The sequence below is a fragment of the Alosa sapidissima genome, chromosome 17, assembly GCF_018492685.1.
Source record: "Alosa sapidissima isolate fAloSap1 chromosome 17, fAloSap1.pri, whole genome shotgun sequence".
Classification (NCBI taxonomy): Eukaryota; Metazoa; Chordata; class Actinopteri; order Clupeiformes; family Clupeidae; genus Alosa; species Alosa sapidissima.
Window position 1 is genome coordinate 29,639,720 of NC_055973.1, and position 24,619 is coordinate 29,664,338.

The 24,619-nt window shown below is 42.3% G+C and overlaps 2 protein-coding genes and 1 long non-coding RNA gene across 3 annotated transcripts in view; 1 reads left to right on the forward strand and 2 right to left on the reverse strand.

Moving 5' to 3' along the window:
* LOC121688010 overlaps window positions 1-3,426 on the reverse strand; it is a 9,002-nt gene extending 5,576 nt beyond the window's left edge. The window contains exon 1 of the long non-coding RNA XR_006024479.1: window positions 3,119-3,426. This is a non-coding gene — a long non-coding RNA (uncharacterized LOC121688010). The remainder of the gene's footprint in view (window positions 1-3,118) is intronic.
* Window positions 3,427-3,431: 5 nt separating this feature from the next.
* On the forward strand, window positions 3,432-15,989 carry LOC121688009 (glycogenin-1-like). The gene is made up of 7 exons (XM_042067293.1): window positions 3,432-3,567; window positions 5,282-5,417; window positions 6,583-6,757; window positions 7,374-7,536; window positions 11,955-12,081; window positions 13,059-13,272; window positions 14,947-15,989. The coding sequence occupies exons 1-7, from the start codon at window positions 3,561-3,563 to the stop codon at window positions 15,088-15,090; spliced, it is 966 nt and encodes a 321-aa protein (XP_041923227.1). The 5' UTR covers window positions 3,432-3,560; the 3' UTR covers window positions 15,091-15,989.
* Window positions 15,990-20,429: 4,440 nt separating this feature from the next.
* On the reverse strand, window positions 20,430-24,546 carry LOC121688347 (putative leucine-rich repeat-containing protein DDB_G0290503). The gene is made up of 12 exons (XM_042067851.1): window positions 24,256-24,546; window positions 24,086-24,152; window positions 23,852-24,007; window positions 22,953-23,070; window positions 22,776-22,826; window positions 22,530-22,607; window positions 22,325-22,381; window positions 22,173-22,232; window positions 21,999-22,051; window positions 21,638-21,740; window positions 20,747-21,429; window positions 20,430-20,530 (listed from the first exon to the last, which is right to left on the reverse strand). The coding sequence occupies exons 1-12, from the start codon at window positions 24,452-24,454 to the stop codon at window positions 20,437-20,439; spliced, it is 1,719 nt and encodes a 572-aa protein (XP_041923785.1). The 5' UTR covers window positions 24,455-24,546; the 3' UTR covers window positions 20,430-20,436.
* Window positions 24,547-24,619: the final 73 nt, after the last annotated feature.

The window sequence follows — 24,619 nt, forward strand, 5'->3', positions numbered from 1 at the left end:
AGAAGCCTGCGCTCCCGCACTACCAGACTCACCAACAGCTTCATACACCAAGCTGTAAGGATGCTGAACTCTCTCCCTCCTCTCCCCCCTCCACCCTCAGCTACATAACATCCTGGACATTGGACCCACAATGGCCGCCTGCACTACTCCACTTGCACACTTGCACACTTGTACACTTTACAACTTGGTGTTGTTGTCCTGAAAACACAACACTTCTGCTGCTCTTACATAACTTGCACCACTATGCCACTTTCTTTCTTACTTAGGTCAAACAGAACTACCCAAGCCTTTTATTGGCCTGACTTTGCACTAGTATTTTATTGACTGTCTATGCACAATTGCAACCAAATTTTGCTGCTCTTATTTTTTCATTATTATATGTGCCCTCTTATTTACTTATTTACTTACTTTTTTGTTTACTTGAATGTTATGTTTGTCTGTGGACCTAAATTGGTAAAATATGTCTTGTCTTCACCGTGGGATAGTGAGAAACGTAATTTCGATCTCTTTGTATGTCTGGAACATGTGAAGAAATTGACAATAAAGCTGACTTTGACTTTGACTTTGATAAAAGGTTAATTTACAGAAATGGCACGGCCGGGAAAGCAGCAGTAGTCACCTCAGAAGAGGCTGTGCCCTGTTGCATTTGATACTTCCATTGAGAACAATTTGAGATACTCAGCCTCTCTCACTGTATTCATTTAAAGATTTGATCAGTCCTATCATGTTTCTTATCACTTTCCTTTTGTCTGTGTCGTTGGTGACTGAGGGCACGACCTATGAGTTCTGACAATAAGGAACTTTAAAGGGGCCATCAGACAGAACACAGTTTTTGCAGTGAGGTGCGCTTTTTTATGTTGTTTCGTATTGGCAGTAAGCATTTTGAGCACAGCTTATGCACCCAGAGCGTCTCGTGTTTCGTGCATCTTCTGCGCTTCGTGTTTTTGTGGAATGAAAAAAGTTCAACTCAAAGCGCAAAAGTGCCCGTGTTTTTATGCGCACCTTGAGTTTTCTACGTGGCAAAATGCATCCTGTCTGATCGCCCCCTAAGACAACCAAGGGGCAGCCGTGGCCCACTAGCGCTTCAGACTTGTAACCGGAGGGTTGCCGGTTCGAACCCCGACCAGTAGGCACGGCTGAAGTGCACTTGAGCAAGGCACCTAACCCCTCACTGCTCCTCGAGCACCACTGTTGTTGCAGGCAGCTCACTGCGCCGGGATTAGTGTGTGCTTCACCTCACTGTGTGCTGAATCTGTTTCACTAATTCAAGGATTGTGATAAATGCAGAGACCAAATTTCCCTCACAGGATCAAAAAAGTATACTTATACTGTATAAAACGCAACTCTGCCACTCACTGAGAGTCTGATAATAATGTGCTTAATCTATAATGTTTATTTAATGATAAAACATTTCAAAGTTTGTCGAACAGCTTTTAAAAAGAATACTGTATATTTGATGTCAATACACCCCTCTTAAAGAGATAAAGGACAGATATGTCTTTTTTGGTAGTGAAAAGATGGCAGGATAAATGGAATGCTTGTGGTAGATTCTCTCTAACTAAGCTGAAGGAGTCTAGCTAATGATTCCATGTGGACAGTAACACCCAAGAGTTTGTTCCATTGTGGTTCTCTCTCTCTCTCTTTCTTTCTCTCTCTCTCTCTCTTTCTCTCTCTCTCTTTCTTTCTCTCTTTGTGTGTGTGTGTGTGTGACATACATGTCTGAGTGAGTGTGTAAGCTATAGAGACAAAGAGGCAAAAGAAAGGGGGGTGGGAGGTGCTATACATTACTTTACAGATTCCATGGAAGCACGTTTACCCTGCCAAGCATGCAGCCACCATAGGGGGAGGGGCCTGAAGTTAATGCACAGATCTCGGAGGTATGGGTGAGAATATAACTATAGGCACTTGTTGAGTGATTAAACAAAGGACACACATGTCATGTGTGTGTGTGTGTGTGTGTGTGTGTGTGTGTGTGTGTGTGTGTGTATGAGATGTTGCTACTTATACCCTTAAGAACTGAGTATTGTGCTTGTTAAGTTATATATCACTTAAGTTAAGTGACATTGTGAAGACCTGGTGCATGCTACTGGTCCATAGGTTTGCATATGTATTGTACTGCATTCTTAATATTTGTGTCCCTGGACCATTTTCTTTATGTGGACATAAATAAACGGTTAATGTGTGTGTGTGTGTGTGTGTGTGTGTGTGTGTGTGTGTGTGTGTGTGTGTGTGTGTGTGTGTGTGTGTGCATGTACATGTGTGGAGAGGGAGGGGGTGGGGGAGCATGTGTGTGTTATCTTGTTCCTATACAGCTCTTGTAGCCTGTTTCTGGAACACACTGAAACATAACTATGAAACCATGATATTTCATGCAAAAATATGCATTTAATGAAATCAACTGAATCATGCAATCATGATTATGGTGGACATAAGCAGATACACACACACACACACACACATGCATGGTCTGCACATATGTAATACAGTATGTTTGCCACTGGGTGGGAATCTTGCAGTGCAGTCCAAGAGTGCTTTATGCATTCAATGTGCAAACTGACTAATAAAAAAAAAAAAACTAAGCTAGGTTGCATGAAATTAGAACCGATGTGGTATATTGATTCATCACGTTGTTAATCAAATATGAGTAGGCCTACTCCTAGAGTGACTCAAGTCTCACAAAATGTAGCTATGATATGTGAAAGTCACCTATGAGACATCTGATGTATAAATATCTTCTTACTAAATTATTGCATGCAGCTTTTTCAGTGGGCTTACAGTTTAAAGATGAGGATCCTGCAACTCATAATTTAACCTAAAAATAAGAAGTAGGCCTACAAATAAAGTGGATTATTTGGCGTTGGGTTAGTGTTATACTCACAAAACTACCCCATGCGGCACCTTACATCACATGCATTCCTTCGCTGCAATGTTTGTGCCCATTGCTTCATAGCTTCTCTGTTGAGTTTCATGCCACAAATTATATAGAGAGTATTCAAACTATCATGCATCACGGAGTTGTTTCCAACTTCACCAACCTCGTAGAGTTCAAAAGACATAGCCTACTAATCAAAGGAATCGAATTCCATGATATTCACTGTCTGCTTTGATGTTTACTTACCATTTTAACACGGGCCTTGCACCCAGTGTAAGTGGTAACACTGACGAAAGTCCCATTGAACAAAATGTTCTTATTGCCATTCTGTAGGCAACATTAATTCCTATTTGCTTCAATGTAGCAGTCTAAACGGCAATAGTAGTCTGCAAACAACATTATAATACTGAGGCTGGTCGACCCCCACCCCAATATCGCAAGAGTCAAGGAAACACTGTAACAGAGTAACATGCTGTTGAAGTTAAATGTGTCAGCGGAGTGTAGCAGTGGGTGTGTGCGCTGCGCTATGAGAGAACTATTGCCTAATCACGTGACGCGCAGTATAAAAAATGACTCGCCATGGTGGTATAAATCCACCATCTCTAACTTAGCCAGTCTCTTTGCAAGTATAGCTGCCGTTCTCAGGAGTCCAAGCTACAACACCGTAGCTTTCACTTTCACACCCAGCATGGCAGGTGAGTAAAAGTTGTATAGAGCTTCATTGTAACGTTACACAGGCTTGGACATGGGCTTTTGTCGTAATAGGCTCATTGTGTTTTGACTCTGCGCTATAGGCTAGACCCACTGCAAAAGTTGAAAAGAAAAACATTGATGATCCTGACGGAAGTAGTGTTTTATGCAGAATATTTGTAAGCTATGTTGTCGGTCAAGATTAAACAGTAGCCTAGTCGAAGCCAATTTAACATCGAGGCTGTTTCTAGATAATCACTATGTCATCTGTTTTCCGTCAGGATGTGTTTATTAGAACATGTTTTGTTAAGCAGTGGAATCCACAGAGACTTTCTGACTCATTTAAGACAAGATGAAAACGGAAATGGGCTGAGGGAACAGCCAGTCTTGCACGTAGGCTCATGCTGTAGGCTAGCCTACTAAATATGTTACCTCCACTTTATTCTCATGCAAGAAGTCAGATGCAAGAACTTCGGAATGTAGGGCATGGCTCTAATGTTGAAATACCCATGCCTACGCTGCATTTCACTGTCAACGGATTGTGCATTTTAAAAATGTTCGCATCCAAGTTGTTCAGTTGTTTGCATCGAAGCTCTGAAAAGGTTGAATGAATGAAATACATTGTTTTTAAGTCTGTAAGCAGGCTGCATTCCCTTACCACTGACATTATGTATTGCCCTTTCACCTTTTGAAGACGTCGGAATTACCAGTCCTATAGGGAAGGGGGTGTGTCGCCTATAATAGTCAGAACAATATTCTAACAGCTGACCGCTAAGTAGACAGTCACTGAAAGTGCGCTGGTGACGATGCTGACACACTTATGCGCCATAGTTTCATAGACGTTGAATTGCTAATGGAAAAAGGGACTTCATCAGATTGGAGGGTGTGTCCATTTCCCATGGTTGTCCCTGCCAGCGTCTGTATGCAGTAGGAGAAAACAAAATGGAGTATGAATGCTTGATTGTTTTCTTCATTAGCTCTCAGGGTTGCCGAGTTATTCCCAAGATTACTGTTAACATGTTTAGTCATCAACCCGTCCTCCTCTCCACTACTGTAGAGTAGGCCTAACTTCATTGGAAAAACTAAAGCCAGGGTGCCAGTATTATGTACTTTCCATTTGTTTTATGGCACCTTTGTGCCGCCTATCAAAAACACTGAATCTAAATTAGGCTATGCAGTTGGCACAGAGAGTGTTTAGTACCCAAAGTGTTGAATAGTAGAGTAAAGAATAAAGATTATAGTAATCTTTTGACTACATAGGCTACTGTCAGTTATACATTCAGAGGAGCCTGCCAAACAAGGGCAAAAGCTTGGCCTAAACCATAACCATGTAGCAGTTCTGACATTGTTTTAATACATCATTTTGTTCTTTGGACATAATGTCTAGAATGTTAGGCCAGGATCTTGTAATGCACCACAAACCCATGAGTTCTGAGAGCATGCAGTGGTAAAAGTTTTAACTGCTTTCACAAGTTTCTTCTGTTGCCAGTGTAGTATTAGAGGTTTGGTGGTATATTAAATTGTGTCCAAATACTGCATTTCCTGCATAAGAACTGGAAATATTTCCTCCAAAATTGCAGTTTTGATACTCAGAAAACTGCAGCTTTGACACTTGAAGTAATGCAGTTACTGTTACAGAGGGGTTGGACATCAGACACAAACATTTGCTCCATTACTGTGGCTAACTGTTCAATAGCTTAACCTTTACCCTTTTTTCAGATCAGGCATTTGTCACCTTAGCCACAAATGACAGCTATGCAAAAGGGGCCATGGTTTTGGGGCAATCCCTGAAGAACCATAAAACCTCAAGGAAACTTGTGGTCATGATCGGACCCCATGTGTCAGACCCATCAAGGTAGGCTCTCCAGACAGCAATTCATGCATGGCCGTTAACAGTAATCGTCCCCTTAGAATTATAAGGTTCTAGCTGACATTTTTGTCAAAATTGAGTTATTGACATTTTTATTTTGTGGCAACTTAAAGGAGAAATCCTGTGAGTTTTCACATAGATCTGTGTTTCTCAAGGTCACCTACTACTGTTGGTACGCAAAAAACTAGAACAATTTTTTTTTTACATAGCTCGAGTTGCTACAGCCAGCAGCTAACGCAGCCAGGCGGCTGCAGCGCTTCACTCTGGGGGTATTTCCGTGAGTTCCCATTTGCACACCCCCAGAGTGTAGCGCTGTAGCTTCCTGGCTGCGTTAGCTGCTGGCTGTGGCAACTCGAGCAAAACTGATTGTTTTCAGTGTTTTTTTCCGTACCATAACTCTATGGAATCCTACAATTTTGAAGCTCAATATCTGAGAACTACTCAATGTAGTTAGAACCCTATAATTCCAAGGGAATAAGTTTGCAGGTGTTGTGACATTAGAGCTGGCAGGTAGTTACACTGCTACACTCTGGGGGCATGAACATGGGGGCTCATGATCATGCCCCCAAAGCACTTTAGCTGCCTGGTAGCTCTAGCTGTTGGCTGCAGCAACTCATGCTAGTTAGAGCTGATTGTTTTCAGGTTTTGTTTTCATACCAACCGTAGCCGGTGACCTTGGGAAATGGAGATCTGTGTGAGAAATTACTGGAATTCTCCATTTAAAGGGAAACTTGGCAGGATTTCCCCCTCTGCTGGAGAAATTGTGCATTATGCTATTTTAAACTGTGGGAAAAGGTTACAATAAAGCACATGGATTTGTTTACAAGCTAGCGAACGGTTAGCATACGTTTGGCATAACTATGTGGATGTTACAAGGTAAGAAACACGATTTAAAACGAGTTTATTGTTTCTCACTTCTCTTTCCGGGACGGTAGTCTCAATGTTGTAAGGTTGGTTTTCCGCCTGGGGACGCTAGGCGCAGCGGTGAAAGTCACCATTTTCACCGGAACTGGTCATTTAACCATCCAAATGATTTCTAAATGGGTTTATTACGTTGAAATAGTTGCCAAGTTCCCCTTTAAGTGAAATATTTTACTGTATGAGAATATTCCACAGTGTGCTCATGGTTGGGGCTGTGGCTGCATTACAGAGCAGTGCTTCGCCGGATCTATGACGAGGTCAGGCTGGTGGACGTGTTGGACAGCGGAGACAGTGCACACCTGGCCATGATGAAGAGGCCTGACCTTGGGATCACCTTCACAAAGCTCCACTGCTGGACACTCACACACTACTCCAAATGTGTCTTCATGGACGCAGACACGTTGGTGAGTTTCTATGGTCGGTCAGGTGGCGGGGAGGGTGTGATGGTGCATGGATTGTCCGAAATTTGTTATTGAAGTTATACTTAATCATATTAACAAGGTTAGACAGAAAGAATTGCAGGCCTTGACCTGCTTCAGTCAAACCACATTATTGTATGTTACACAACAGTGCTAGAAAATGCATGTGTTATTTGTTTTGGGTTGTTGTATCATGAAGTGTGGGTTTTATGCTTGATGGTAGGTATCTAAACCTGGATCTTCTCCAAACCCTGATTATATATATTTTTTTTTTTTTTTTTTTTAAACAAAAAAAAGTGAACTTGTAGTTCCACATTTGTTTTTATGGCAATTACCTGATCATAACTCTTATGATCCTGGTTTAAAGAATGGCCCTCAGGTGTTCTACTCCATCTGCCTCTAAACAAAATCCTCTCCGAGCTCAAGCTGGTCATTACACAGATGTATTGTCCTATATGGCTTGTAGCCATGAATAGTAATATAAACTCATAAGGAATAAAGGAACTCTTGAGTGGTGACCTACCTTGTAAGGTTCAGAGTAGGGAAAGCACGTACTTCCTGTATGATAAGAAGCTGCTTGATGGTGGGATGCCTCCTGCAGGTGGTATCAAACGTGGATGAGCTGTTTGACCGCGAGGAGCTGTCCGCTGCCCCTGACCCAGGCTGGCCTGACTGCTTCAACTCCGGCGTGTTTGTGTTCCGCCCCTCCAAGGAAACCCACGGCAAACTTCTTCAGTTCTGCACAGAGCACGGCAGCTTTGATGGCAAGTTACTCCATGTTCAATTTTCAAGGATGTATGTTTAAATTGGATGGTGTTTTGGAGGTATGTGTATTTGGATGGAGCTTTGGTGTTTTTTTATGATGTTTTTTATGGTGTTTCTTTATGATGAAACCTCTATCTCATTAGACATAAAGATCTTCTCACTCAATTTACACAATTTAACAATGTAATGGGTTGATCTTTTCTGAATGTGCTTCTTGAAGTTGAAACTGGGACACTCTCTCTGTCTCTCTGAGGCATGTTTGGTATTTGCTTATTTTAGTTATTTAGTCTGCTGATGGTCTGCGGCCAACCCACGTGTCTACCTGCCGTCTTAAAATTGTCTTGATCAGACAACGTTATATTTCTACACAAGAACGAGTCTCTTCTGTCCCGAGTCCTGCCTCTCCGCACTCTTTGCTGAGTTATTCTTGTCTATGTGGTCAGCCTAACAGGACAGACCAAAACAGAAGACCCTCACTATGCCAAGAAAACGTAGTCTAAACCTCTTGGGATGCCCTAGGCGTGGTGCATCATTCTCTCCTCAGTCGAGACTGGGGACGGGCTTTAGTGACTACAAGCTGGCTCCTGTTAGGGGAAAACCGTTGACACCATAACCAGTTGTCCACACAGCCCTTCAAACCTGTAATCAAGTGTATGGGTGTATCCAAAAGCAAGCGGCATCCTAGCGCCGAGCTGTACCCCTCCACAGTTTTTGCAAGAACAACATTGGGAATTTGGCAGCAAGGTCCTGGCAGAGGCAGCCATGTTATGAAAGGGCCTTTTGTTGCAGCCATGTTTTAGTGGTGTGAGCCTGTTTTCTGCCGAAGTGTCTCATACATTAGTTTGTGGTCTTACTTTTTTAGAGGCAGCAACACCTCACTACACTGTTCATGTTGGGTTCGGACAGTAATTCTCTCTGCAGACCCATAGAGCATTACTTTGCCAGAACATGAATAGCTAAATCTCTACCAAAGTGAAGATAATTGATGAATTTATTTGGATTTTATTTTCCATTTACATTGAGTGAAGAAGGAGCTTCAGTGCAGACAAGGGTGAGACAATGAATCTACTGTATTTTTCTGCATGCATGAAGTGATTTCAATGGCACAGTCCCTGATCCAATTAGTTTGGGAAGGCTTTTGAAGGTCCCGGTATAGGAAAATTAAGTCAGACTGCTCTGTTTCGATGACTGTACTTTTTTATCCAACTGCTGACAGCTTTTTGGCATCTGTACTAATGAGGATCTGCAACTGTTGCCATTTCTACTAAAGGCAAGCCCATGCATCATCCTCAACAAATAGGCCCTGGATGGTGAAGCAGAGGGACTTCACTGCTCTGAATGACTCATTAACATCCAACCGGCATGATAATTGGTAATCAAGATGTATTTTTAGCAGGGATTGTCTTTCCCACAGCCAGGATGGGATAGCTGTGACTCGCTGTTGAACTGTGACCTTTAACACACCCAGTTTAACCGGCTGATCACCGACCACCCCCACCCCCCAGCAATGATCACACAGATAGGGAGCTCAACAAGTGTAAACTTCAAGCCCGTAGAAATTATATGGAAGAAGATTGGAGGGACATCCTCCCTTGAATCCTCGCTCTGTTATTGGCGGTTAGAAACCCCGAGGCTTCAGGGTGAGCACGTGGTACCTCCATGTCTTGTGCTGCCAAGGGAGATGGATGATGGAGTGGCTGAGCATTCTTTACGGAGCTTTCCTTATCCCTTCCAAATGAAGAGACCGAGGCCCATATAAAGCCTGTGGAGCCGCTCGCATGAGGAAAGCCCTGGGGGACTTGGCTTCTTGCATGAGGAGCGCTCAGCGATGGCGTGCCTATTTTAAACCACAGAGCCCAGCGATCTCACGGGCCCAGGAACACGGCAGCCCTGTATGCGCAGCAACATGTGTGCCGTTAAGTGCCCCAACAGCGAAAGGTTATTTCCTGATAAAGCTCTGGGACTGCCATATGTGGACATCAGACATTTAACATATATGCGACCCCGAGGAGTGCTCATCTTAGGTGTCCTATGATGGGGGTCTGTCTCTCCTCTCTCTCTCTCTCTCTCTCTCTCTCTCTCTCCTCTCTCTCTCTCTCTCTCTCCCTCCTCTCTCTCTCTCTCTCTCTCTCTCTCTCTCTCTCTCTCTCTCTCTCTCTCTCTCTCTCTCTCTCTCTCTCTCTCTCTCTCCTCTCCTCTCTCTCTCTCTCTCTCTCTCTCTCTCTCTCTCTCTCTCGTGAATGAATTTTTGCCCTCCGGTAAATGCCATGGTATTGTGTAATTTCCTTTCATGGTGTACATGTTTCCCCTGGCCAGGGTGAAAATCTCCACTAGTTTGAGGTCCAGTAGCTTTTTCTATGAGCAGAGCATGTTTTGGGTCTGTCTGAACTGGTGCATTTCAGGTGTCAAGGACAAATGGTGTCCCTGCAAAAGTGTGTGTGTGTGTGATGACAGACTGCATCCCAAAAGACCCTGGACTGGTGCATCATCTCTGCTAAGCACATGTGAAGTCCTGTACAAATAGGTCATGACCAGCCCCTCCCCCCCTGTGTCCCACAACCATGGAAAATTTCCAGCCTGCTGCTAGATAGTGGATGGAACTCCACAGTATACGCTCTGCCTTCTGACCAACACGAAGAACAGGTTGTCTTCACCAAACGACTCCACTGTATTGTCTATAAATACCAAGCTGACCCATAGATAGTGTGTTTGTGTGGCCGTGTGTGTCTGTGAGTAGAATGCAGCGGCCTCCTACAGAGGAGGAAAGAGGCTGGACTGTGTGTTCTGTACATTGTGTCTCGCAGCCTGCACAGGGGCTTGTCCAGCCACAGAGCTGTGGGGCTTTTCAACTATCTATGGTATTTGTAGTATTTCCAAAAGTATACAATGGCCTGAATCATTTGACTTATTATGTACACACAGTCCCAGTGCAGACAGAAGTAGTAGTACCGGAAGATGAGTGAAGGGGTGGTGGGTCTGAGTAAAGCTTGCCTGATGGGTCATACATGTGTGGAGGTCTTGGGGGTGGGGTATGATCTTTAGGTTAGTGACCTCGTCTCCATTACATATGGCCCACATTACTTCACCGCTGAGCATAGCCTAGCAACTGGTGTCATGTACTCTGTGTGCATTCTCTCTCCCTGTCACTCTTTCAAAGAACATGACCTTTGAAGAAACAGGTAGACCTTGGGATTCCTTTCATTCATATAAGTCCATTTGGTTCACATGAAGACACATTGAATCATCTCCGCCGAACAGAATCATATACCAAGTGACATCACATGGTTAAATAAAAAAAAAATTGCAATCATGTTTGTTGTGTAATACCCAGACACTCCTCTTGCCAGAGGCTCTTGTCTGTGTTGATTACCTTTGGCGTGTCTGACATGGGAACCAGTTATCTGTTTTTCTTTCTACTGAGGTTGATCCTTCTCACCCCACCTTTTAAATCTATGCTGCATTTCAAACCCTGATTGTGCTGTGTGTCCCATGATGGTGTCTAGTAACATGCTCATTCCCCTTGCAGTAGAGGAGGTGGCCCTACTTGCCTCATGTGTCCTAACCTACAGAAAAAAACTTGCCTTGTCAAAGTTCAAAGTTTTTTTTTTTTTTCTCTTATATTACAATCAGTAATACAAGGACGTTTACACATTGGAAATTTAAAGTGCAGCGCAGACCGGGCAGACCTCAAACCTGCCTACACAGTACTATGGATGCAGGTAAACAAAACGTCAACAAAGCAGGGCTAGCTTACCATTTCTACGCTACTCTTGCTCCGAGCACTCTTGCACCAAAGGCTGTACATAATCTGCTTCTAATCAAAAACATGTTTAATAGGTGGTATATGACACTGGTATTGCCATTCCTGGGTCTTTGGGTTGTGGAAGAAAGCAAGGCTGAGTTGGGGGAAAAAGATGAAACTGGTATTAGCATTTTGCCACTGGATGACTTGAATCTAACTACCAGGATTGTATCCTCTCATGAGAATATCTGGTGATTTTACACTGTGCTTGCTTAGCTTGCCAGCTGGTATAGTAGCTTAGAAGCAATCAGAGTAACTCTATTTTCCGATGGCCCCAAGGCCTATTCTACATGTTGAATCGACTGCAAATGAGCGGACAAAGGCTTGTCTGTGTGGTGCTGCCACTCCCACCACACAGAATTGAGCCACAGGCCAGGCGCTCATCGACCGGTCCAATGTTATCAGCCATCCGACTGTTGGCCAGGTCTGTGCTGTGCTGTGCTGTGCAAGAGTTGTCCGATGTATTAAGTATCAGTCAAGCCAGTGAAATGATTGAATTAACCATGCTAGTCTATGAACAATGAACCCAGCGAACTATAAATGTTGTGATTTAGTTATAGGTACACTGTAGTGTCTTATGCCATGTTTTGTGTGTGTGTGTGTGTTCTGATGCAGGTGGGGACCAGGGAGTTCTGAATGCTTACTTTGGTGACTGGGCAACAACGGACATCAGCAAGCACCTTCCCTTCATTTACAATCTCAGCAGCGTGGCACTCTACACCTATGCGCCAGCTTTCAAACAGTGAGTTCAGTCTCTTTCTTAAGGAGCTCTGAGAGATGTGTGTGCATGAGAGAGGGGGAGTTTTTATGGCCCTGTAGTATTTCCAAATTGCAAATGCGTAAGCAGACACTGTACGCAGACAGAAATCACATGAAGGCTAGATCACGCAGTAACATCAAGTTACCATCAAGGGAGCGGGCAAGAGCAGGCGTCAAGTCTGCGAAACCCTCTTCACTCAACCACCCATCCAACCACACCCCACCCAACCCCCCACCTGCGGCCTCAGAGGCTGATCTAGGATATCAATCATGGGCACTGGCAGCTGACTGCAAGCTCCTGAAATAGACGTGCTTATTTAAAGACCTGCTCTTGTCAAGTGGATGCTGCTCAGTACAGACAAAAGTGTGTTTGTGTGGCTTTTTTTCTGCGATGGAGGAAAACTCATTAGTGTCTGACTAGCCTAGGGGGTCATGTCAGGGGAATGGCATGGCATCCATCCCCAGGGCCAGACAACATGATCAGAGAACTGAATGGGATGGCATGTATTTGTTTGCCATTAGTTGCCAGCATGTCCGGTGGATGGGGAGCATTCCTGCCAGTTGGAAAAACTCCTCAGTGGCAGTTAGTTGTATCTGAGGGATGCCAGTTGATGGCACGTTTTGGCACACATTGTGCCGACTATGAACCCCCTAATCAGAAGCCATTTTTAAAGTGATCTATATGGTCATAAAATGTTTCTTGTCACAAGCACACATGTGGGTTTGAATTGGTCTCTGTTGACCGAGGTATTACATCTGGAAATAAAATTAGGAAATTTGAGAAGCATGCTTATATTATGTTACCAAGGCTGGTCCATATTTAATTACAGCACATTGGAAATAACATTAATGCAATACTGGTAACAAGGTTATTTTAATTCCTGATTTATGAAGTGCACTCCAAGGTAACACGCACATTTATTTCTTATGTGGCTTGATGTGCTAATGTCTGTATCACAGGTTTGGTAGTAAAGCAAAGGTGGTCCACTTCCTGGGCGCCACCAAGCCATGGAGCTACACCTTTGACCCCAGAGCACAGCGAGTCAAGGGAGATGTCGAGGCGGCCACCTCACACCCCAGCTTCCTGCTGGAGTGGTGGATCCTGTTCGCCAGCTCTGTGGTGCCCATGATGAAGCAGGAGTACGGAGACATGGCCTTCCACTCGGGCTGTGAGGTGAGCAGGAGCGAGTGTAAAGCCCGGTAGCCAGCTGCTCCATAGCTGTGCACTATGTACGTTATGTAAAAACCTCCCTCCCGATGCCTTAAAGGTGCCATGTGTAAGAATTGAGGTAAAAAGAATGAGAAGAAATAAGGGTGATGGTGTCATTTACAAAAATGACAAGGTATAGTGCTGCAGAGATATCAACCTGAATTAGTATGCTAAATTACTAGCCACAGCCCGACAGGTGTCATAATACCAGATTCGGCCATGGGAGGCAGTATGGGCAACATAACCGCTAGCCAAACTGCAATACACGTGTCTCGGTTGTTACTCTAGGGTAGACCAACTCACTTTCTGGAGGTATACTGCCCCTATCTTTTATGGAATGTGAAGTATGAATTGATTTTTGGCGTTACATTACACATGGTACCTTTTTAAGAGAGGTGTTAGTGAGAGGGCTAGCAGCCTGGACGTTTAGCTCAGTTGCTAGCAAGCTTGACTCCTGATCCGAGGTTCTGCAGTTTGTGAGTTTGAGTTCGGGCAAGTACAGGGCTGAGGTGCGCCGTCAACACGGTATAGGTTACATGAGAACAATTTCTTTCCTTCATTATGTCAGCAATATGAACAAAACAATATGCCGATATCAACAGCAATAGTGCAGTTTAAAAAAGAATGCCAGTCTTTATGCTGGTGAGGCAAGAGTACTAAAACACCATCTAGTGTTGAGGAGAGGTAGAAGTACCATCTATATCTATACCATCTCTTCATGTTAGCCACCCAGCGAGTAGTGTATACATCATTATACAGTTGAATCATAACATCCAACATGGATGTGGGACAGAGAGGATGTTTAATGACTATTTACTTGATGCGTTCAATGCATTCAACTTGCTGGTTTTTGTGTCTTGGACATGGTAGAATGCCGTAAGGTAAAGGACGGTAAATACATATAGATATTGGATTGACAACCACATATTATCAAATGGCCATGAATGTTTTTAACAGTTGATGGCATGCTTTGGCACACATTGTGCCGACTATGAGCCCACTAATCAGAAGCCATTTTTACACTTCTACATTGACATTGAAAGAGAAATGAGGAAAGAAATTATATTCATTAAGGTGGTAGGTGTAGTTTTACCACAATAAATGCCTGATGGAATGATTGCATTTTCCAACATTCCTGTGTAATCTGGGTAGCCATTGTTTTTGACTGTTCTTCTACATTTCTTTACTGTTATAAATAGGCCTACATGCTTGTTCAGGGCAGTAGAAATCTATTTGAAACTGGGGGAAGATATCCAAAGTAAGATTGGTTAATGTCCGTACATTATTCAAAATCAAAAGCCATTCAATCAAGCAGGAAGACATGCGCAAGTTAAACCTGTCTATTCTTCTTAAGTCCTAATTATAGGCTGTTAAATCAATTAAAGGCCTGAAGGATTAGGAACACCATTTTTATATCATGAACACCTGCCCACCCCCTTGCTCCAACCCTGCTGTTTCTCAGTCGTTATGTGTGCTTCCTGGGTATTGAACCTTTGACCTTGGTGGTGCCTCTTGCTCTACCAGTTGTGCCATAGAAACACTATTGTTTATGTTGCGATATCTCTCTCCTCTCCTCACTCAATGTCCACCTCTTTCTCTTCTCCTCTGTCATGCTCTCTCCATCTTTCTATCTCCCAGGAGGAAGAGATACGTCTTGCAGCGCCCCAGCCCACATTGTCCTCCCTGGAGCGGAAAAATAATTGGGAACAGGGCCAGGCAGACTACATGGGAATGGACTCTTTTGACAATATTCAGAAAAAGCTTGATTCTTTCCTGAAGTGAAAACGAGGGAAAGATGAATGTGTTTTCTAAGATTATTTTTTCATTTTACAGATTGAAAGTTTAAAAGTAGAGCAATAGATGCACTCAAACAATGTAATTGGAGCACATTATGGGTGTTGTGTTATTTTTCACCAGCTAACCAATGCTGTCATGGGACAGTATGCTGATTTCATCTTCTCCTTAAGACTGTTACACACTGTGAAACAAGCCTTTTAAGTTCACATCGTGTTTTTGTTCCTTTTCAGAGGCTCCCTGCCAAAATGTGAATAAGCAAAAGTGGCCAATGTCCAATATAGGAAAAAAAATCCTCACGTTCATGGCAAGTGGCCACTAATTCATAACCTAATTGACGGTGCTTGTATTTGAAAGTCCCTAGTTTTTATGGGGTAAAGTACTTAAGCACAGGGGTACTATGTAGCACTCACTTCCAAGGAGGCCATAGCTGTCTCTAGCTGTATTTTAAGTCATCAAAAGGTTACTGTAACACAGAAATCTGTTACTCCATTTCTGTGACTCTTTGATGTTTTTGATTCATATTACTTCCCAACTGAGTGGAATCATTTGTGGATTGTATAATCTTAAAATATCTTGAAAAATTATCACTGATAATTGGTTTTAGGTTCCCCTTTTCACAGAGGGACAAGCCCTGCTGCCTTTGTTGTGTCGTTTACAGCTCTCCTTTGCACCTACTGTCCTACTCATTCTTGAAGCTTGTGGCTCTCTGAGCTGTGATCTCTGTGCCTTTCACTACTAAACTTTGAGTGGCTGTTGCACTCGATGAAAGTTTACCTCCGAATGTGTGCCTATGTTTATTTTTTTTTTACATCAGCCTTTTTCACGCTCATTGGTGCCTGTGCCAGTTCCCTGTCACCTGCCAAATAAAAGCTAGATGAGATTCTAGAGTCGCTCCTTCTTTTTTCTCCTTGATGTTGTTTGATTCAAACACGGAGAATTTGTCTAAGTATGGAATCAAATCAGACTCAAAAGGTTTGTATCATGATTTGAATTTGTAGAAATTATTTGTAACTGTGAAAAATGATTTGTACAAGTAATTAGACCCAGGGTTCACACTCTGGGCTGTATTTTGCACACTGGCGCATGGCGTAAAACTCGTTTTCCACCCGGCGCCAAGTTTAATTCGGTATTTTGCACATTTATTTTTTAACAATGCGCCACAACGCAATGTCCACAACGCACAAAATCTCAATTACCTCACTTCCTGTGGGTGTGGCTAATGGCATGTTAATACAAAAGTTGTTTGTTTTTGGGAGTTACATACACCCACCAAATTTGGTGTGTGTATCTAAAACTATATGCCAACCACAAGTCACAGTGACATAAGGGTGCGCTATGGAGTTCCTGGGCAATGCCCGGTGCCAAGCTTTTATCCCTGTCTATTGACTGTATCACTTGATGTGTGTGCCAAATTTCATGCATTTTCACCCATGGGAAGCACCTCTTTTGGCATCATGATTCATCACATATTTCATCACATATAAGTCTGCACAAAATCCCAAATACCTCACTTCCTGTTGGGCGTGGCTAATGCATTGTACATACGAAAGTCGTTCATCTTGGGGAGATACAGACACCTACCAAATTTGGTGTGTGTGTAGCTGAAAGTATCTCCAATCTAAGGGGGCGTAAGGGGGCGCTAGCGAGTCTCTGGGCCATACCTGGGGCCAAGCTTTTTTACCTAGCTGCTTTGTGTGACACTAGCCTGGGTGTTCCCATGCTGCCTTGCGCGCGATTTGATTCACGCTGCTAAGGTAGCCTGGAGACCATGGAGCAAATTTTCGCCTGAGATAGGGGACCAATCACAGAACAAGGGGGAAAGCAAGACGATGATGAGCTATGCACAGACGCATTTGATAGACATCCGTGGCACCCAATAAGCGGATCTGGGCATTTTTTTTAAATACGAGAAAATTAACGTTTGGTTCCCAGACCACGTCTCATTGAGAAGTGGTGGCGCTAGCCAGGCTAGTGTGACACCTAATGTGTGTGCCAAATTTTAAGACTTTTTGATTATGTTAACCACCTCAAAATATTTGCCAACCACGGGATCAGTCACCTAAGGGGGCGCTAGCGAGTCCCTGGGCCACACCCGGGGTCAAGCTTTTGTACCTAACTGCGATGCGTGACACCTGACGTGTGTGCCAAATTTCAAGAGTTTTTGACCATGTTAACCACCTCAAAAACAGGAAAGCAAAAAAGTGGAATAACTAATAATAATAATAATCCTTACAAAAACAATAGGGCCTTGCGCCCTGCGGTGCTCGGGCCCTAATAAAGATATTACGAAATACTGTACATCTCATGATGAGTAGTTATTCACCATCATTTGCAAATTGGTAATGACGGTTAAAAGTGATTAGGGGAGAGGCGAGAGACACGTATGGAGCACAGCTGAAGACGCACTGTCACGAGATATAAGCAAATCCTCTGCAGGATAAATGCTGTTTTATTCAGTCATTTGAGCAATATTAGGGTAAGTGTTGCTTTTTCCAGCATATGTTTTCGATGGTAACCCATTGTCAGTCAATAGTGAAAGTAACTGCATATAACTGTCTTGTCGTTGACTGACACCATGGTGAAGTTAGTTTCGCTTTGCCAATGAGTTCAAATAATAGAGGAGTGCAAATGCGTGAAGGCTATGCTAGGTTAAGTAAAGCATGGTTTAGTGGAATGACTATTCCATACGGTCTCGCAAGCAGCCTCCTTCAAATGCGCCATTGAATGTCAAAATGTACCGATGCATTTATTTGACATCGCGCTTTGCGCCGTTAAAGGGAATGACAGATGTCATTCTCATTGGTTAAAATTATGTTATACACCCCAAACACACCCATGACTGATTTAAAAACCTAGGAACACCTTGTTGCGCCATGCGCTCAACGTTTGATAACGAAAAACCTCCCAATGTGGACTGGACACATCCTACTAAATTTGAATAAGCTTTTGACTGTCAAGATAGGGCCCTCAAAGTCAAATGTAAAATTCCATGACATAAGTATTGGCACCCCTATGTTAAATTCCCATAGAGGCAGGCAGATTTTTATTTTTAAAGGCCAGTTATTTCATGGATCCAGGATACTGTGCATCCTGATAAAGTTCCCTTAGCCTTTGGAATTAAAATAGCCCCACATAGGGGTGTCAATACTTATGAGCCCTGTATTTTGAGGAAGAACATTTATTTATTTATTTATTTGTGATACATTATTCATTCACAAAGAAAATTGGAGTCCTTAAAGGTTGTATATTTTCTAATTTTTTTACTTAAGGCATTAAGATAAATTTCCAAAAGATCCTTTTTTTTTCCGACAGTCCTGCGACGGTGAACAACAAGGAAGGTGGCTATGGCGAACGAAGAGCGGTTGTTTGAATCGGCGTTGGCGTCAACTTTGGAGAAGTTGGACTTGTGCTTTTCTTTGAAAGTTGAGCAACACAATGCACTTAAGTCATTCCTTTCGAAGAAGGATGTATTTGCCGTTTTGCCGACCGGATACGGATATGGTCATAGCACTGGCCTATTGCATGCCTAGGCAGTTTGAAAGACAATTCTCTGCCTGCCCCTTGGATTAAGCGAGGTGAATGGTTCGATGCCAGACTATACATTTCAATGCCCCAGGAATGATCAAATTCCCTGACTTTACATGTCTGGAATAGACTTTCTAAAACTCCATGACCCGTGGGAACCCTGCACAGTCAATATTACAAATATACACTACACTTACAAATATATTCTATGGGTAGAGATCTGTTTTACAACTACAAATCAATGTTGTAGGTACATAAAGCCATCCTACTGTTACAAGTATTTTACTGACATATAAGCACACATATACGCACACACAGTGAGTGCATTCTGTGTATGTCACATTTTCAACTGACTCGTGAGAGGCATATTATATATATATATATATATATATATATATATATATATATATATATATATATATATATATATATATATACACCGACTGATACACTATGTGTAGATGAAGTCCACAGTGCCGCCTCAAGCACTGAGGAAGCTTGAGGTGTGTTGTGTGGCCCAGTGGCCATGCTAATGACCACAAGGAATTCACAAGTATTTCCCCAGAAACGGTTTGAGATCTGCTTCTGAGAAGTCTCCTGTTGAGGGTAGGTCTTGAAACAAAACCAGTAGTGACTCCTGTCAGTCTACCTTTCATTTTGAATTGTTCAAATGTATTAGGCCTAAAATGGCATGGTCACGTGGACTGACCTGTCAGTCCTTTTAATAGTTCCCACAGCCATAGCTTACAGCAGTGTTTTTTAACCACTGTGCTGGGGCACACTAGTGTGCCGTGTGAGATCATCAGGTGTGCCGCAGAAAATTACCCAAATGTCCCTCACTGGTCCAGAAAAGCAACTGTTGCATCAAAGAATTTATAACCACATGCTCTTATTGATTGTATGATTACACTATTTGTGGTATGCAGGCATTGTACAATGGGGGCCCCATAACCAGTATTCACAGAATCATCACATATCCAGTTCATGACAACAATTAAATTAGATATAGTCACCTACAAATGAAACAGAGGGCGCTTGTTTTTTTGAGCAGGTTTTGCATAGAAGCCATAATAAGGCCATATCTGTGTATTATTTGAAGGCTATGGTATGTTTATTTTTTTCTTAACACAGGATGTTAGTGTGCCGTGGGACATTTTAAGTGTCAAAAGTGTGCCGTGGCACAAAAAAGGTTGACAAACACTGGCTTACAGACTAGTAGCTACCTTTGGTTTAAAAAAAGAAGATTAAAAAAACCTCAAATGTGTGCAACACAGGTTACAAGTGATGGCTATGAAGAGCATTTGATTAGGCCATGGCAAGTTAATGTCATGAGGGCTGAAATGTGTTTAAATTACATTAAGCCGTCTAAAGAATAGCCTTGAGGACAAGGGCAGTGTACTGAACTGGCTGCAGAATGTAAAGGTGATGAGTGCTTTAGCTTGACTACTTTTCTTTAATGGCTGGTATTGTATCTAAAGAAAGTATTGATGGCAGAGGTGAGAGTCCTAGCTTATAGCTGAGGCTGGCCTACAGGCACTGACAGAAGTTCAGCTGGCAGTAATCTAGCCGATCTGGTATAGGCTACTAGAGCATTAAAGTAGACTTCGTGCTGACATTTTTTAGCCCTGTTCCTGGCTGTGACAAAGGTGCCACATGAATCAGAATGAGTCAATTTTATTTCATTGAGAACGTGGCCGTTGGAGGTTGGTTAGCATTCTAAATTATTCCTCAGAGCCTACATTTTCTGTCCACAAAAATGGCTTTGTATGAACCTAGTAAACACAATTCAAACACATTCCTGTTTGTTTAGGACTTTATTTTCCATAAAAGATAAACACCAAGGCCAATGGCTCCGGTGATCAGGGCTCCTCTTGTGATCTTCTCATCCAGCCACGTGCCACTACATTGACAGGTGAAGAGAGGGGAAATGAAAGGAAATAGACAGAGAGAGAGATAGAAGAATATTTTATCACAAACTGATCAGTCTGTGTCAAATCAAATCACCCTGAGAGCAAAGACTTTTCCAGTTAATCATTCAGAAAATGCAATAGATCATCTAGAAACATTGTAGTTGTTCTACACTGATTGTTCTGCGGTGTTCTAATGTGTAGCCTACCTGTTCTGCTCTGTCTGTGTCTGCTCTACCTCCACTGCCATGGCTTCCAACTCCATAAAACAGGTCACTTCCTCTCTCTCCCCGTCGTGTTGAAGAACCTTCTCAGGATGAGCGATGGCCAATTTCTCACTCTCACATCTGGACATCTTCATCTCCAGTTGGATGTCTCTGTCCTCCTGATGCCCAAAGGCAGGCTTCACCTCCCCATGATGACAGGCTTCCTCAGCCAGAAGACTGGAATCATCCATCTTCATCAGATCGTTCTCCTCCACGAGTCTAATGAGCTCCCTCACCTCCTCGCGCTTGATATCCTCGAGCCCGCTGAACTCTGCTTGCAGCTCAAGTCGAACAACCTCCTCCTCCTCAATTCGGACAGTCACATTCCCCTCCTCAAGACTGACTATGTTCTCATGCTCAACAGTCTCCACGAATCTCATTCCTTCTCCCTCATCAACATGGACGCCATGCTTCTCTCCATCATTCCTGGTGACCTTCTCCACTACTTCCTCAGGCTTGGTGACTTCTCTCAGCTCCTCAGGATTCACTTTAATAACCTTCACAGGGCTGATGTCCATCTCCTGAAGGCTGCTGTCCTCTTCGACCTCCCCTAGTTTCAGCTCCCATGAAGTAACCCCTGAGCTGATTAGGACCTCATCAACCTCGACATCGTCGTAAGATTCCTCCTAATGAATTGAGAAAAATGCAGTTGCAACAAATTGTGCACATTGGACAGCAGAAAAACTATGGCCTTATCAGTGTTGTTGAGGCAAAACATGACTAAATTGGATGGTTAAGTACTCCATAAAATAGCATGTTACAATACTATCAAAGTACCACACCAACAATAACATTTCAGGGCCACACTTCTTAAATCAGGTTTATAAAACTTACATGAAATCCAGAGATCAGCCCGAGCTCTTCGGCCAGAGAAAAGCGGTTCTCGGTGACCACAGACAAAGAGCCATCTGGGTACAGGAAACTGCCCCCTCCATGGCTGAAAAATCACAGGAGCACATATAAGCTATATTCTAGCCTACATATCCAGACAAATCACAGGAGCACACATAAGCTATATTCTACATATCCAGACAAACCACAGGAACACATATAAGCTATATTCTACATATCCAGACAAATCACAGGAGCACATATAAGCTATATTCTACATATCCAGACAAATCACAGGAGCACATATAAGCTATATTCTACATATCCAGACAAATCCAAATGAAGACAAATTAAAAATACTCACGCCACTGCTAAATTTAACTGGTTCTCCAGGTCCTTCACTTTCTCTCTCAGATGCTAAGGAAAAGAAAATGAGGAGGCAGGAAAATTAATGTCTGATCAAAAAACAGAATGTGTAAAACAAAAAGAACACAAAAGCACAAAAACAAAAAGAACATAAAAGCACATCATGTTGTACCTGTCCAATAGTAGTCAGCTCCTCAATTGATGATTTTTGCTGGTTAATGACCACATCTTTCTAAAATGTTTAAGAAGACGGTATGTTAGAAAATTAATAAATATAAAATACAACCTTTTTCTTTAAAACAATACTAAATAAATAATACACACATTATAAATGACTCCATCATTGTCATCAAGGAGCATTCTAGCCTCTTCCAGTTGTTGCTGTATGGAAAACAATACAAATGTTATATGAATATTTGCCAACCTCGGCTTATAATAATTGAAATTTAACTACTGAATTTAGTCTTCGGCATCAGATTATCAGAACTACACTCTTTAGAAATAACAGGCTCATCTACAACAGACTGACCTCTAAGGCACGGAGATGTTGTGTCAAAGTTGTAATCTTTTTCTTGTCCATCTCCCTCATAGACAATATATCGGACATCTGTCAAAGGAAGTCAAATAGATATCAACATGTTTACAGAAACAGTGAAAGCACATTACATTAGATATCCTGCTGCCTCAAACGAAATGTCATTGTGCCACAAACGTTCACTTGTTGTTCTATTAAATAACGGCAATTGAACATATAATTTGCACCCCGTAACTTTACCTCTTCAGTGACGACCACAATCTGATGACTTAAGGTGTTTGCTTCTTTCTCCTGTGAGCACACAAGGCCACAAACAGGACATGCTTACGCTTCTGACAATTGAATAATAATTACAACAAATCATTTCATATACACTTTTTACTAATTTCATATACATTTGTTTGCTAACTCACTCACCAGTTGGTTATTGGATGCCTTGAGGCAGTGATTGGTTTTCTTACTCTCTTCTAGTGCTGCCTGGATCTCATCCATTTCCTCTCTAAGCTTCTCAGAACCATGGATAGCCTTCTGCATACTATACCAGACATGCAATACAACAATACAACTGACCTTAAAACTATTGTGAATTAATTAGGGACAATAAGGAAACACATTTGTTTCTGGCAATGTAAAAACTAGTTAGTAACTTGGGTGTCACAATTGATGACCAACTACATTTCTCTACAGACAACATGTAGCCTCAGTCAGTCATGTCTGTTTATCCTATAAAATATTTGTAAGACCAGATCTTATACAATATACCACACAGCTTTTTGTACTTCTTGATATTATTCTCTTAATCTATTCTGTCTATTAATATATATTTTTTTATTTAGGCCATGACTTTAATTTAAAGGAACCCTATGTAAGAAATGTATTTCAATTAATCATAAAATGGCCCTGATATGTCACTAGACATTAAGAAATCATGTTCATTTCAAATACTTATATCACTGACAACAGTAGTCCGACCAGGATATTGTCATTTAAAAAGTGAAGTTGCAGCCCTCAACCGATGTTGATGTTGTCATGTTGTGTTTTGGCCTGATGCGCCACCTCCACCTATCTACTAATTACAAAGTCAGTAGTGTTTTGGCATCCGGGTTGCCAGCTCTGCCAGTCAGGGTGGAGGGGGAGGGGATACACCCTCTACAGTAATTTGAAAGTGATTGCAGTACCAGTTTTGGCCACAATCTTACATACGGTTCCTTTAATATAAACTGTTCATTTTAATGTTAATGTTTATTGATGACATTGTAAGTTGCTCTGGACAAAGGTATCTCGTAAGAACCATAAACATAAGCATAGATATTTACCGTTTTATTTGAATCTTAAGAGAAGTGTTCTCATTTTCCAGATCAATTTTGGAGTCCTCACAAGTGTTCAGGGCCATCTGAAGTCCATTGTTGGCTTTCATCAGCCGATTCTTGTGATGCAGAAGATCCACAATGAGTCTTTTTGCTTGTGGATCCCTAACACAAACAGTAGTGTATTACAAATACAATCTTGTTTCATATATTTCTGATTTAGATTTGTTGCACTGCACTCACAAGTCTGAGGAGTTCCAGATTTCCTCCTCCTCTGCAAACTGCAAAGTGTCATTGTCCTTGGTGGTCTCTGAATAAAATGTAAATGAATTACTTTACATACAGACATTACATAGGTCAATAAACAGCTTACTTAGTATTATATATCAAGGTAAGTTGTTTAGGCCTTGTACCTTCAGCTTTCTCATGACTGTCCTCCACCTTTCCAGGGACACTATGGCCATGCTCCACCAAAAATCTTGGTTTAATACTGCCAGAACGAGTTGTTAAGCTCTGCTCACCACTTGGGAGTGTGCCCGTATACCAGTAGCCCTCTCGGACTAGGCCTACTCCAGCTAAACCACATGGGTCTGACAAGCTTCTCTTTAACATTGCTCCAACTTATCTGAGCTCACACTACCATGTATCTGCTATTGAACAGACAATAAAGTCAATGCAACCATAAGGTTTTCGAAATGGGATGTTTTAAGAAATCCCTAATTTTTATAGATTCCTGTGATTGTTCTAAGGTCTATGACGTCACATATGGAATTATGA